This window comes from Cricetulus griseus (genome assembly GCF_003668045.3).
Source record: "Cricetulus griseus strain 17A/GY chromosome 1 unlocalized genomic scaffold, alternate assembly CriGri-PICRH-1.0 chr1_1, whole genome shotgun sequence".
NCBI classification, from domain to species: Eukaryota; Metazoa; Chordata; class Mammalia; order Rodentia; family Cricetidae; genus Cricetulus; species Cricetulus griseus.
The window spans coordinates 193265260-193278384 of NW_023276807.1; the positions used below are offsets into that span (position 1 = coordinate 193265260).

A 13125-nucleotide genomic window follows, 5' to 3' on the forward strand; every position below is an offset into this window, starting at 1 on the left:
TGGTTTCAAGTTATAGGATCAAGCCTGTACCCTTTTCTTTCTATCCCATCTTAGAACTCTGGTTTTCATAAAAACAAGCTTTTCAGCAGAATTGTACTGCAGCTTACACAGTAAATGCAGCAGGCATAGTCCAGAATTGTATTTAGAAGTAACTACTAAGTTTCAACTGTAACAAAGTTGAAAGCTATCCAGGACTTTCCTGGGGTGTTCAGCCTTCCACATAATGGTCCTGCTGGTGTTGTTTTCCCTCATTTCCTTTTCTTTCTAAACTCACCTTTACAATGCAAGTACAGAGTTTTCCAAAGGTGTTTTAAGTACACGGGACTCAGTTCACCAAGGGGTTAAATATGTATGAAAAGAGGGGGGGAGAATGTGATATTGACTCTTGGTTTCTTTCCACACAGAAACCCTGGCCCTGGATGCCCATGTTGGCGGCCCTGGTTGCGGTGACAGCCATCGTGCTGTATGTGCCAGGTCTAGCCAGAGCTTCTCCGTGACAGTGTGTCTTGAGTCTGTACACCGTCCTCCCTCTAGAAGCTGCCTCTCACTCATGCTGGGGACAAAGCAGAACCATTTTCTTCCTTTTTACCTCTTAAAACAGCAAAGTGCAAGAATACAGCTGTAGGGTCATTGCTTTAACTTATATAAAAATATATCTGTCTATAGAGAGGATATAAAGTTGTGAATTTATTCGGATTTTCATGTAATTTTTAAATTAGTATGTTGAGATTCTGAATATTATGGTGGCCTAAAGTAGGCTTCTTGTGCACCAAATTATTTATACCATAAATTTATAGATATTTTACTCTGAATTCTTATGGCCACATAGTTCATTTTTCTGATTCGATAACTACTCAAACCGAACAACCAATATATACATGGGAAGAGAGGCCCTGTGTGCTCAGTGCCTATCAGTTTGAATATATACACACACACACATATATATTTTTTTTACATATTTACGCCATTTTTACTTGTTATAAAACCACTGAGCTATTGGGAACAAGACTTAGACAATTATTTGTGTGGATTTTTTTTTAAAGGAAAACACATTTGGAAAATATTCTGTTATAATGATAATTTGGGAAATACATACATGTTTGTTCAGCCTTAATGTGACTTGAAGATGTGAAGGACATCAGCTTTGAAAACTTTCCATGAGAGTTTGTATTTTCTTGAGCAAACTGAAATATTTCTGGGAGCAAAAACATAATTGCATAATTTCAGTGCAATCAACCAAACTGTTGAGTGAATTGGAATGTAACTTACTAAACCTCATGTATTTAAGAAATGTTTTCTTTAAAAGCCAAGTTACCTTCTCATATGCAGCAGTTTAGAAAGCATGATTTTTTTTTCCTGTCATCTGTTCCTCCAAGCATGTTTAATTGAAGGAAGAATTCTATCTGTTTAGATAAGCTTTTATTGACTTAATTTGGTTATGATGTGGAGCTAATTCACATTCAAGGTGAACTGATGTTACCTACCAAGATTTCTTGCTTGGGCATACAAATGTTTTTTTTTTTTTTTTCCTTTTTTATTGTTAATTCGGACAGCCTGTTAATTAGTAGCACTATTCCCAAGATTGGTAGTGTTCCATGCACAGTGACACACCTAAGCACTGCTTGATATTATATATTTAAAACACAGGGGTTAAAGTTTAGCTATGGTTTTGTGCAGCACCATAGTGATGTCAGTATCCTAAAACATCACATAGTTCAGTTTTCTTCAGTCAGTGAAGACTGGGAGGGAACATTGGTGAATTGGCTTGAATGTTCTATGAGAATACCCAGATCTAGCCGATACTGAGAATAGGAGTTTAGGATATAATTTGCCTTGTGATGTTTGGCAGTCATTGTTTTTACTTTAAAAGTTGTATTTAAAGCTATTTGGGATTGTTGCCGGAAGAATCACTAGATTTATGGAGGAATTAGCCACAAATGACTTGTAGAAAATACTGTCATATAGTTCATTTTACCATTCTTTGTTGCAGGAAGCCACTCCACCACAGAATGCTAATATGCCAGTGGTACCCAGTACCTCTTGTATATAGTTATTGCAAATATTGTTCTGAAATGCATAACTTCAAAATTACCTTTTTTAAAGTAAATAATTGTTTGAAATCTATTTTGTAAAGAAAACGTACAATAGAATTTCTGGAGTACAGATTAAACTATTTGCACTAACACACGTGATGTGCATGATTTAATAAAATAACTTTAATCTCCCTATGCATGTTTGAGTTGTATATCATTGGAGTTCTTAGTGCTGGCTCTGCCGTTTCGGTGTCCTTAGCCTTTGCTTGAAGTGACTTATTGTTAAGCATATGTTAGATGTTCATCAGGGTTTAAAAGAAATCAAGCAGTTTTCTCCCAAGTTTTACTTACTGTTGTACCTTTTCTCCTTTAATGTGGTCATGGTTAAAATGTGACTCACTTGCCAGACTAATGTCATCAAATGTAAGGCCTAGTGTCAATGTTTACTTTACTCAAATAAAATAAATAGGATTTTGTAGTTACTTCCAGTTTTTCCTCAAGAATGTAAATAAGCCTGTTCATAAGCAGTACCTTTAGTACCCCCTCCTCCCCCCAGTTTCCTTCCAGTGTTACAAGGTAGAAATACTCATTAAAGCTTAAGTGCAGGAGTTAGAAATTGCATGTGAGTGTAAGGCCACCCGGACTACAAAGTAGGACCTTGTCTCAAAAAACTGATAACAAAATCAGAACAAAACAAAGGAAGATGGTGTTTAACAGGGCACACACCTATATTGGCTCTTATGTCTAAGTTTTATCATCTTTGTTAGTCAAGAGAAAATCACTTTATTTTCTCTGAGTTTCCATTTCATCATTAGAAACTCAGAAGAAAAATTTTTGCTGAAATAGTACATCTCTTTTTAAAGGAATTGATAGAAACTCTGAGACAACACTACTCCCTGTACCATGGTCTCTTTGTAGAGTGGCGTGGTTGATTTAGTAGTGAGCCGATTGTTGGTTTGGATTTTTTTTTTTTTTTTTTGAGACATGGTTTCTCTGTGTAGTCCTGGCTGTCCTGGAACTCACTCTGTAGACCAGGCTGGCCTAGAACTCAGAGATGCACCTGCTTCTGCCTCCTGAGTGCTGGGATTAAATGCGTACACTACCACTGACTGGCAGAATTTGTCAGTTTTAATTTCACTTTGAGGCACATACTCTATGAACTCAAGTTTTTTTGTTTTTTGGGTTTTTTTGGTTCTTTTTTTTTTTTTTTTGAGTATATTTTTCTCTCTTTAATCATCAGACTTACCTCAACTCCTTTCCCCTGTTATAGCCTGATAGGATCATCACTCAGCACCACAAAGGAAAATTCTAAGACCCCAGTGATTGTGAGGCTCAAACTTTATTATGTTCGGGGAAGTACTCTACTCAGGAGAGAATGTGCACCATCAAAAGCACTCTACATTCTTTCATACAGTTTTTGTTGCTGGAGAGGCAGAAGCAAGCTAGCAGATTGCAAGGGCCAATGAAAAGCAGTTATCTTAGTCTAATCCACAAGTTTTTCAGAGTTAAAAAATAGATGTGGTTTCAGGTGTGACCCAGTTTGAATGACGTTGAACAGATGTTGTCTCCTTCCTGTTATGTCACCTTCCTTACAGTACACTGTGCCTGGGTACAGAACAATTTAACCCTGGAGCTAATTTTTCTCTTTGGAGAAGATGTCTTCCTCCTAGGTCACATCATCCCACTATGAGTTTTGGCTTCTTCCAGTGGTTTGTGATATGTCTGCTATCAAAAGGATAGAGATCTGTGTACAAATCAACTGAGGTAAAAATGCAGGCTTGCTCCAAAAATATATTTCCAGAAATTTGTTTTGCAAACATGGTTATGTGTACAAAATTTCAGCTACCATGGTTAGTGTGAAATTTTTGTAAGATAAATGATCAAAATGTCCAGGTCATTGGCTAAATCCATTGTTGGTGCCACACTGAAGATTATACACTGTTCATGAAAGGTATTGGCAACTTTTGTCAACCTGTGCAGATCTTGTCTGCTGGATCTGGGATCTGAGGATCTGAAAGAAGGGGGTAGACTCCAGTCTAATGCTATATACAGCCTTTCTTCAGTTTCAATGTACTTTTTTATTTGTTTGTTTGTTTTCAAGACAGGATTTCTGTGTGGCCCTAGCTGTCTTAGAACTTTCTGTAGATCAGGCTGCCCTCAAAGTCACAGAGATCTGTCTGCCTCTCTGCCTCTCTGCCTCTCTGCCTCTCTGCCTCTCTGCCTCTCTCTACCTCTCTCTGCCTCTCTGCCTCTGCCTCTGCCTCCTGAATGCTGGGATTAAAAGGATGTTCTACCCACCATGCCTGGCTCAGTTTACTTTTATACACAAATGTAACAAAGAAAGCAATGATCCAAGGAAGGTTGTTTGAGTTCAGAAAAACATGTAAATACACACCAGTAAGCACATGCTGAATGTTAACAGAGCAGCCCTTTCCCAGAACTTTCTCAGGACAGACAATTTAAACACAGTTGCCTGACAGGCTCTACAGGTTAGATCCAGGAAAGCATGAAAGCAAGTCAGAAAACCATATCCAGATTCAGGGCACACTGACCAGATTGGACTGTATAACTATCTTCTGACATCCAACAAGAATAAACATGTCTTGTAAATTAAATATAAATGTTTGTCACGGGAGGCATGAAATCACATTCAAGAACAATCCTGGGAGCAAAATGCACATTAGGTAAAAGGTCCTCTTCCTTTTTTCCTAGTGTCTTTCTCACAGTTCCTCAAGGCATTGTTCACCATACGTCATTTGTCCATGTTGTGACATTTCCTCCTTTTTTTTAGTTTTTAAACTTTAGGGTATTGTTGTTTAGAGTCATCTACATAAAAAAAATCATGAAAAGACATAATTGCAATGCTAGATGCAAGAGCATTGTGTATGATGCTTTGCCATCAGAAAAGAGGATCTATGCCTTGTAAGGCATCAGCAATCCGTTTTGCTATTCATTGTCCCAAAGTTTCAGGCAACTTCTTAGAAAATGTCTGGAAAATTTCATCTTGGTACCCAATGGTCTAGCTCTTTATACCATATGGGATAGGACAATGGCTGCATGTAGGGCTGAGCATCCCGAAAATGACGCGAAGCCTAAGTAATAGGTTCCCACTGTGACAAAATTTTAAAAATTCATTAGTTACTCCCTTTTTGTTTTTTGAAAGTTGTTTAAGAGTGGAATGTGTATGTTCTACAAATGTCTGACCTTGTGAGTTATAAGGGATTCCAGTGATGTATTGAGTTTGTCATTCTTAACAGAATTATAAAAAATTCCTATTAGTAAAAGTTGTATCAATATCAGTTTTTAACTGTGTGGGAATACCTGTAACATGTCTGCAATGTCTGCAATAAGGTGGAATAAGAGCTTTGGAGGAATGTTGAATAGTTAATATTTTATCATCAAGGCTTGAATATCAATACTTAAATTGTCATGTGACCATCTTTGCTTGGGGAGCAGCGAGTCATTGACATAAACAGAAATGTTGTTTTCTTCCCAGTGAACAAAGTGAAGTGCAGGAGGGTGAGGTCCAGAAGTTCAGTGTCTCAGCAGGAACAGATGCATTCCACAGAGACAAGATAGCCAAAGTAGCAATTCTGTAGTCATACACTTCCCCTGAGATTTCATGAATTCTTTTCTCTCAGCCACTAATTCCTTCACCTGAGTCATCTCATCCTCCAAAGAACTGTGAGCCTGAAATGTTTTGGAGGGGTCCAAAAATGTTCTGCATCAGTCAGGCCATCCCTGCCCCCGTTTAAAAAAAAGTATATAAATTAAAGATATAATATTGTGAGGAATAATCATGCTACCCTACTCCCCCTCCTTTATTATTAAATAACATCTAAGTTGTCAGCTTTTTCCATAAAAGATTGACTGAGGGTTATATGGAATGCCTGTGATGTGGGTTATAACAGGCTATTCACAAAATTCTTGGAAAGGTTTGGCAATGTATGTAGGAGCATTGTTAGTTTTTTAATATTTTACAGGGCATAAAATAGCAGAAACCATTGTTAAGTCATTTGACAAAAAATTTATTTTGTTAATGAGGAATACAAATGTAAAGGGTTAATCCAATTTTTATTTTTATAAACAAATCTTTAAGCATTTTATTTTTTTTGTAGAAAGCAGGATATCATCCATATTATGTTTACTGTAAGCAAGAGGAAACAGCTCTTTTTAAAGCAGTAGCAACAAACTTTTGACATGAAGTTGGACTATTTGTCATTATTCATTCCTTTTTCCTTGTTGAAAGACTACCAATAGTTGAGGCATTGTCAGCCCTTGGAGGGCTGTAGCCAGAGTTAACCCTTGAGTATGCTTAGGCCCAATGTCAGCACAGAGGTGGATATAATCATTAATGTCCCCTTTCTTTCTGAAGGGACAAATAGCAGCCTGGTATGCAGCATTAACATTTTCATATGCCAGTTGTTTAACAATATGCATTTCTGCCTTCCCATCAGCCATCAGGTGACTGATACGGTTCATCAGGCTTCTGTCTAATTTTAGAAAGGTCCTCTGTCTTTACCTAGAATCCGGTAACTTATGCTATGCATCCTCACTTCTAGAAAGCAAAGGTGCTCCTTTTGTGGATGGCAGTGCATCATCTTCCCCTTTCCCCCACTTGTTTTAATCATCATTATAGTCCTCAGATAGAGGAGGATATAATATTTCAGGCAGAGGAGTGGACAGCCAGGAGCCAAAATTTTGACTTTTGATTTTGCTCTACTCGTTCACTTCCGACCTTGCACTGGAAAAACTTTCTAGCTTATAAGTCTCTTCCCACTCCCCCTTGTATTTCATTATCCGGCTCATACTCATGCAAAGAATCTGTCAGTCTTTTCTAAATCATTTGACTTGTTCCTATTTATTGTTTGTATCACAATAGGGACCAATGTCCAAGTCATCCAGACTCACATTGGAATACTTTCTCCTTGTTGATGGACTTTCCCTATATTTGATCTAGAGTGCCCTTTTCAGGAAACCAGGGATTATATTTTGTTATTAAATCCCAATGTTCTTGCAGCTGTATTAAATTTGTTATTAAATCCCGATGTTCAGACATTGCAGCAGTATTCTTTCTTAAGAAATGATATATCAATTCACTATATTGTGCTGGGGTTTTCTTCCTTTTAACCCCATATTAACCCCTGCTTACCTCCTTCTGCAGGGGTCTTCATGTCTTCTCATAGCTTTTCATTCAGGACTTTGTTCAGGCACCACTTGTCAACTTTCATAGATTTATCTTGTCTGCTGGACCTAGGATCTGAGGATCTGAAAGAATAGGACAGACTACAGGCTAATGCTATAGACAACCTTACTCCAGTTTCATTGTACTTTTATACACAAATGAAACAAAGCAATTATCCAAGGAAGTTTGTTTGAGTTTAGAAAAACATGATCAGAAAAACATGTAAATAAATACCAGTAAGCACAGGCTAAATATTAACAGAGCAGCCCTTTCCCAGAACTTTCTCAGGACAGAACAGTTTGGACAGAACAATTTAAACACAGTTGCCTGACAGAGTTCTAAGATTGTATCTTGTGGAATATTCCTTTATACAGTGTGAGTATATGTCACTCTGATTGGTTTAACAAGCTAATTGGCCAATAGCTGAACAGGATAAAGTTAGGTGGGAGAGCCAAACTGAGAATGATGGGAATGAAGGGTGGAGTCAGGGGAGTGGTGAGCAGACACAGAGAGAAGCAAGATGGACATGCCATACTGAGAAAAGGTACCAAGCCACATGGCAAAGCTTAGATAAGAAATATGGGTTAATTTATATGTAAGAGTTAGCTAGTGACAAGCCTGAGCTATTGGCTGAGCATTTATAATTAATGTAAGCCTCAGTGTGTTTATTTGGGAGTTGCTGGTGGGACAAAAACTTCTGCCAACAATATCTGTGAAAGCAAAGCAGAAGGCCATATTCACATTGAGGGCACACTGACCAGATTGGGTTCTATAGCTATGGTCTCATATCCAACAAGAATAAACATGTCTTTTAAACTGAATTATAAATGTTTGTCACAGGAGGCACGAAATCACGCCCAAGAACAATCTAGGGAACAAATGCACCTGAGGTAAACGGCCCTCTGCCATTTTTTCTATAGCCTCTTTTCCAGTTCCTCAAGACAGTGTTCACCATATTTCATTCTTTGACCATGTTTGGACAAGTATTTAGGAAGTGCTGTAGTAGACAACAAAACACCAAACAAGTAAAACCATGTTGCTAGTGTTGACTTTTCCTGGTTCTACAAAAGAAAACAATGTAAACATATAGATTACTTTCTACCTTTAAAATAGTGTGTGTGTGTGTGTGTGTGTGTGTGTGTGTGTGTGTGTGTGTGTGTGTGTATTCCCTTGTGTGTGTGTGTGTGTGTATTCCCTTCTTGTGGTTTCTTATTTATTTTCAATAATATAATTTTCTTTAAGACAAGATCTTGCTACTGACCATAGGCTAGCCTAGAACTCACTTAGCAGCCCAGGTTACCTTTGGACTTGCAGTCTTCCCTGTCTCTGACTCCCATGTTCTGGGTTTACAGGCGTGACTTTTGTGAATTTTTAAAAATGCATTAAGTTGGAAACAAAATGATTCTAACTTGATTCCTATAACTTAATAAGTAACTTGGCAAAGTACCCTAATACTTATTTGTATTTGTGAATTCTGGTTGTCACTGAATAGTCAGTGTCGTAATTTTAAACACTCTATACAAGTGCAAATATTGCTGTAATTCTTGGAGGAGCACTATATAACAGTAACCTAGTTTCTCCTTTGCTTAGCAGGCACGAGTTAGAAGTCTTGGAGTTAGAATAACCAAGATGGCCAGTCCTTCTGCTATTCCAGCTGTCTTCAGATTTCTGTGGTTTTCTGTTAACTCTTGTTACTAATGCTGGATGATGGCTGTGAGGTCCCATTCCAGATCTTGACAGAACTCAGTTCCCATTCCCACAGAACTCTTAGCATTCTTGGGAACCTGACAGTTACAGTGCAGTGCAAAAGATGACACAGGAGAGGCTGTGAAGCTGTGGAGGACAGATGTGTTTCCACTCTCCTCTAACCTTAACCCAGGCAACCAAGCTAGGCATATGCAGGCTTAGAGCCTTGGTGGTTCAGGGAATAGGACTGATGTCTGTGACTTTGAAAATGGTTGACAGCAGAAGTTGGTTTTCTTTGAAAAGATAGTATAATTAGGAAGGACTTTTAAGGCTTAGTATGTGTATATATGGTCTTTCTACACATGTGCATAACTAAGGCCCGTGTAGTTCCTAACATATGATAGATTTTCAACAAATGTTTGTTAAATGGAGTTAAGTCTAAATCTGAAGGTGGACTTCCCAGTGCTGAGTTCCAACCAGGGCAGTTAGTGTGACACTGCTCTTGGAACTGGAATATAATCACCCAGCAGCAGCAAATGTTCTATTGCTATCAAATTTATTTTATTATGGAAAAACATCTTGTTTCTTACAGATTCTTAAAGGATTTGTTTTTATTTCCTGTGTGTAAGTACTCTTAACCACCAAGGCATTGTCCCAGAACTTCTTACAAATGTTTATACTTAATTAAAATATATATGTAGGCATCACAATGAAAAAAATTAAACCTATTCCAAGGCTTTATGGTAGTCTTCATAAGTATATAAAATATAGAATAGCTTGGCTTAACAACAAAGGAGGGAGAAGTAAATAAGAATGAGGGTATAAAATTGAGCCTAAACTGGGCAGGGGGTGGGAATACGCCATGCTACTTTGCACATATGAGCTATATTCTGCCCCCATTCCAATCCCCACTTCAACCTTGCACATGCTAGCCAGGTTCTGTACCAATGAGCTGCAATAACTATAATTATATAAAATATTGTAGCTCATGTTACTTAGAGTAGTCTCTTAAGTAGGCATATCATTAATTAGAATAGCCAACTATATAGTATAATTATTTAAAGCATATTATTATAAGACATAATTATAATTATGTACTATAATTATAATTTAAATAGATTTAAATTATAAATTACATTTTAAATAAAATAATTTAAACTTTATTTTAATTGTTAATGTGATTGCTTTTTATTTTAAATTTAAAATATAATTTTAAATTACTGAAATTTAATTATAATTTAGTTATTATTTAATGTGTATTATAATTATAATATGGCATATAATTACTTACATAGTCTCCAGATCATTTGAATTTCTGTGACAATCCAGTGGAATGATGGAAATAGTAAGAATTAGAGCAGAAGTAAGTGAAGTAGTTCATTTTGAACCAAAAGAAAGGATCTAGGAATACAGCTCAGTGGTCAAGTGCTTCTCCAGTTTTCATGAGATCTGTGTTCAATATCCCAGCACAAACAAACAAACAAACAAAAACAGGAAAAAAGACATAGGAAGCCGATTGTTTTTCCTAAAGATAAATAAAATGAACAAACGTCAGCTAGATTTGGAAAAAAGTCTCAAGACCAGAAATAAACTTATATGCCAACAGAGATCCTAACTTAGAAGAAATGCACAGGTCAGTAAGAACATGACCCTTTAGGTCATGAAGGAAGGGATCTGAACATGAGGAAGGAGATTGAGTCAGAAGTCTTCCCATTAATGAAAAGCCCAGGATGTGATGGCATCACTCCTGAATTCTATTCAATATGAAAGTCAGCACTAACCCTTCTTAAATGCTCTTCCCCCAAACAACATGAACTAGCAAGCCAACTGCCACCCTTCCTGCCTAACAAACAAACAAAAATGATCAATCAGGGTAAAGCAAGCTACAGTATCAAAGCTAGTTTTGGAACTTTCACATTAAAAAGCTGAAGATCTGGCAATTCCCTGAACAGAGTGTAGAAACTCAGGTAGTATTTGTTTTGGTAGGTCCCATGATGACTGGATAGTGGAATTCAACTTTGGTAAATGAATGAATTGGGCTAATATACATCAGCTTCATAGAGATGAAATAATTCTGAATTTTAAAGCCCTACTCTATTTTGTCTATATGTGGAAAGTACAAATAGTGACAGTATAATTACCAGTCCCCTGTGGTTGCTATTGGAATAGTGGTAATAGGAAAATGACATTTATATGGGCAAAGGAGATTAGGGAACAGAGCCCTGCATTAGCTAAAACATTTTGTTTGTTTGTTTTTTTTTAAAGGCACAAATGGGTCTACTCTGGACTCTATTTGACTTCTGGCCCCTCCTCTTTCTACTTCTCCATGGGGCTGCTCTGGCAGCCAGCCCTGCACACTTCGCTCTTTGCTGGTAGAAGGTAAAAGGGAATGATCAGCCCATCACCAGTTCTATACTTTAAATTTTCAGTCTTGGGAACTCTGTATACATCCAAGTCAGGCTGGGCAGCTGCTCTAGTTTGAATATAATTGGCCCCCATAATCCTATGATCTCATAGCGAGTGGCACTTTTAAGAGGTGTGGCTTTGTTGGAGTGGGTATGGCCTTGTTGGAGGAAGAGTGTCACTGTGGAGGTGGGCTTTGAGGTTTCATATACTCAGGATACCACCCAGTGTGTCAGTTGACTTCCTGTTGCCTGCAGTCTCAGCTCCAGCACTGTGTCTGCCTGCATGCACGCAAACCACGCTCCCTGCCATGATGATAATTGACTGAATCCCTGAAACTGTAAGGGAGACCCCCTCACTTAAATGTTGTGTTTATAAGAGTTGCTGTGTCGTGGTGTCTCTCCACAGCAATAAAACCCAAACTAAGATAGCACCTCTCCAACATGAGAGGTACAGAGGCTTCAGAGCATGGCTCCATCAGTGGCCTGACCAAGCAAGCCCTGGAGGGAAGTCCTCCCTCAAATTCCCTGGTGCCAGATTCCACTCTGCATTCTTGGCAACAGAAAAGTGATTTCAGCAAGTGAGAACCACAGTGCTGGCCACATGCCAGAGATCTCCAGTCGCTCCATGATGGTTTTCCACCACCACCATCACCACCTTCCTGGGGGCCTGCAGAACAGGAGAGAGAAACTAAAGATAGCACATCTCTATCTGGGAGAAGACAACTGACCTGAAGTGAAAGACATATGACCTCAAGTACCAAGATGGGGAGCAGGTGCCTTCCCAAGCTGGACCACAGCTTGAGAGATATCCTCCTCTTTGCTCTTCTGCTCATAGGATTCCTGTATGGGATCACTGGTCTCCACCTGGACGTTCTCCATATATGACAATTCTTGATGTGGCTTGCCCCCTCACATCAGTTTGCTTTTGCACAGCCATCAGAGAAGAGTGGTGTGTTGGACATGTCTGAAATAAAAGCTGAGATGGTGGTGATGCTCACAAGCCTGGTGTGTTGCTGTGATTCATCCTGTGCAAACTGGAACTCTGGTATTGTCAAAGTGAAACTTTTCTATACAGCTTGTTCGTTGGCACATGACTGTGGTATGCAGAAGGCTCAGTAGTGCTCACCTCTCTGGGTATCATTCTCATTGACAAAAATGTTGTTCTGGGGGTGGAGATCCTGGTTTCCCTGGGAGCTGTGGACAAGAGCTTCCATGACCACCACCACTCCTTCCCCTGTTTTCTGCTCCATGAATACTCCTGGCATATCAGTCTCCCCACTTTTTTCATCCATTGCTTTGCTGCTCTTGGTCTGGCTTATGATCCTAGGAGAGCATGCAAGGCTGCCATCTTGGCCAGAAATAAAAGATGGATGCTTCAAGAGTAGCTGAGTTTCGAGTTTCTAGGTTTCTGTTTAAAAAGCCAGCTGGGCAGAGGTTTAATGTTCCACTACCAGGAAGCTAAAAGTGATGCTTCTAACCTATTCTGATATAATATTATTTTAAATGTAAAACTTTTGAGGTAATGCATACATTAAGTAGGTTCAATCCTCCCCCCTTATATTTTTCCAAACATGTGCATGAAAATATGTACAATTTTATGTGTCACTTTTTAAAAAATAATAAATATGGTTATTCTAAACATAAAGGGCAAACACGGCAGAATTTAATGACCATTTGGGGAAGTGAGTACATGGCTGATTCCTGTGTTGTTATCCACACTTTTCTTGTAGGTTCACATCGCATCTGGTCCTAAGCTCCACAGTTGAGTTGTCCCATAAGTAGCCAGCACAAGGCAGGCAAGTACTTGTTATCTTCA

The 13125-nt window shown here is 38.4% G+C and overlaps 1 protein-coding gene across 22 annotated transcripts in view; it reads left to right on the forward strand.

Annotated features, from left to right (window-relative positions):
• Window positions 1-2228, forward strand: part of Slmap (sarcolemma associated protein) — a 123434-nt gene extending 121206 nt beyond the window's left edge. For all 22 annotated transcript variants that reach the window (XM_027389634.2, XM_027389633.2, XM_035453390.1 and 19 more), the window contains one exon: window positions 405-2228. Coding sequence is in view for 10 of the 22 variants with exons in the window: in XM_027389633.2 (XP_027245434.1) it covers window positions 405-497 (93 nt within the window). In the remaining 12 variants the exon portion in view is untranslated. The remainder of the gene's footprint in view (window positions 1-404) is intronic.
• The last annotated feature ends 10897 nt before the right edge of the window (window positions 2229-13125 follow it).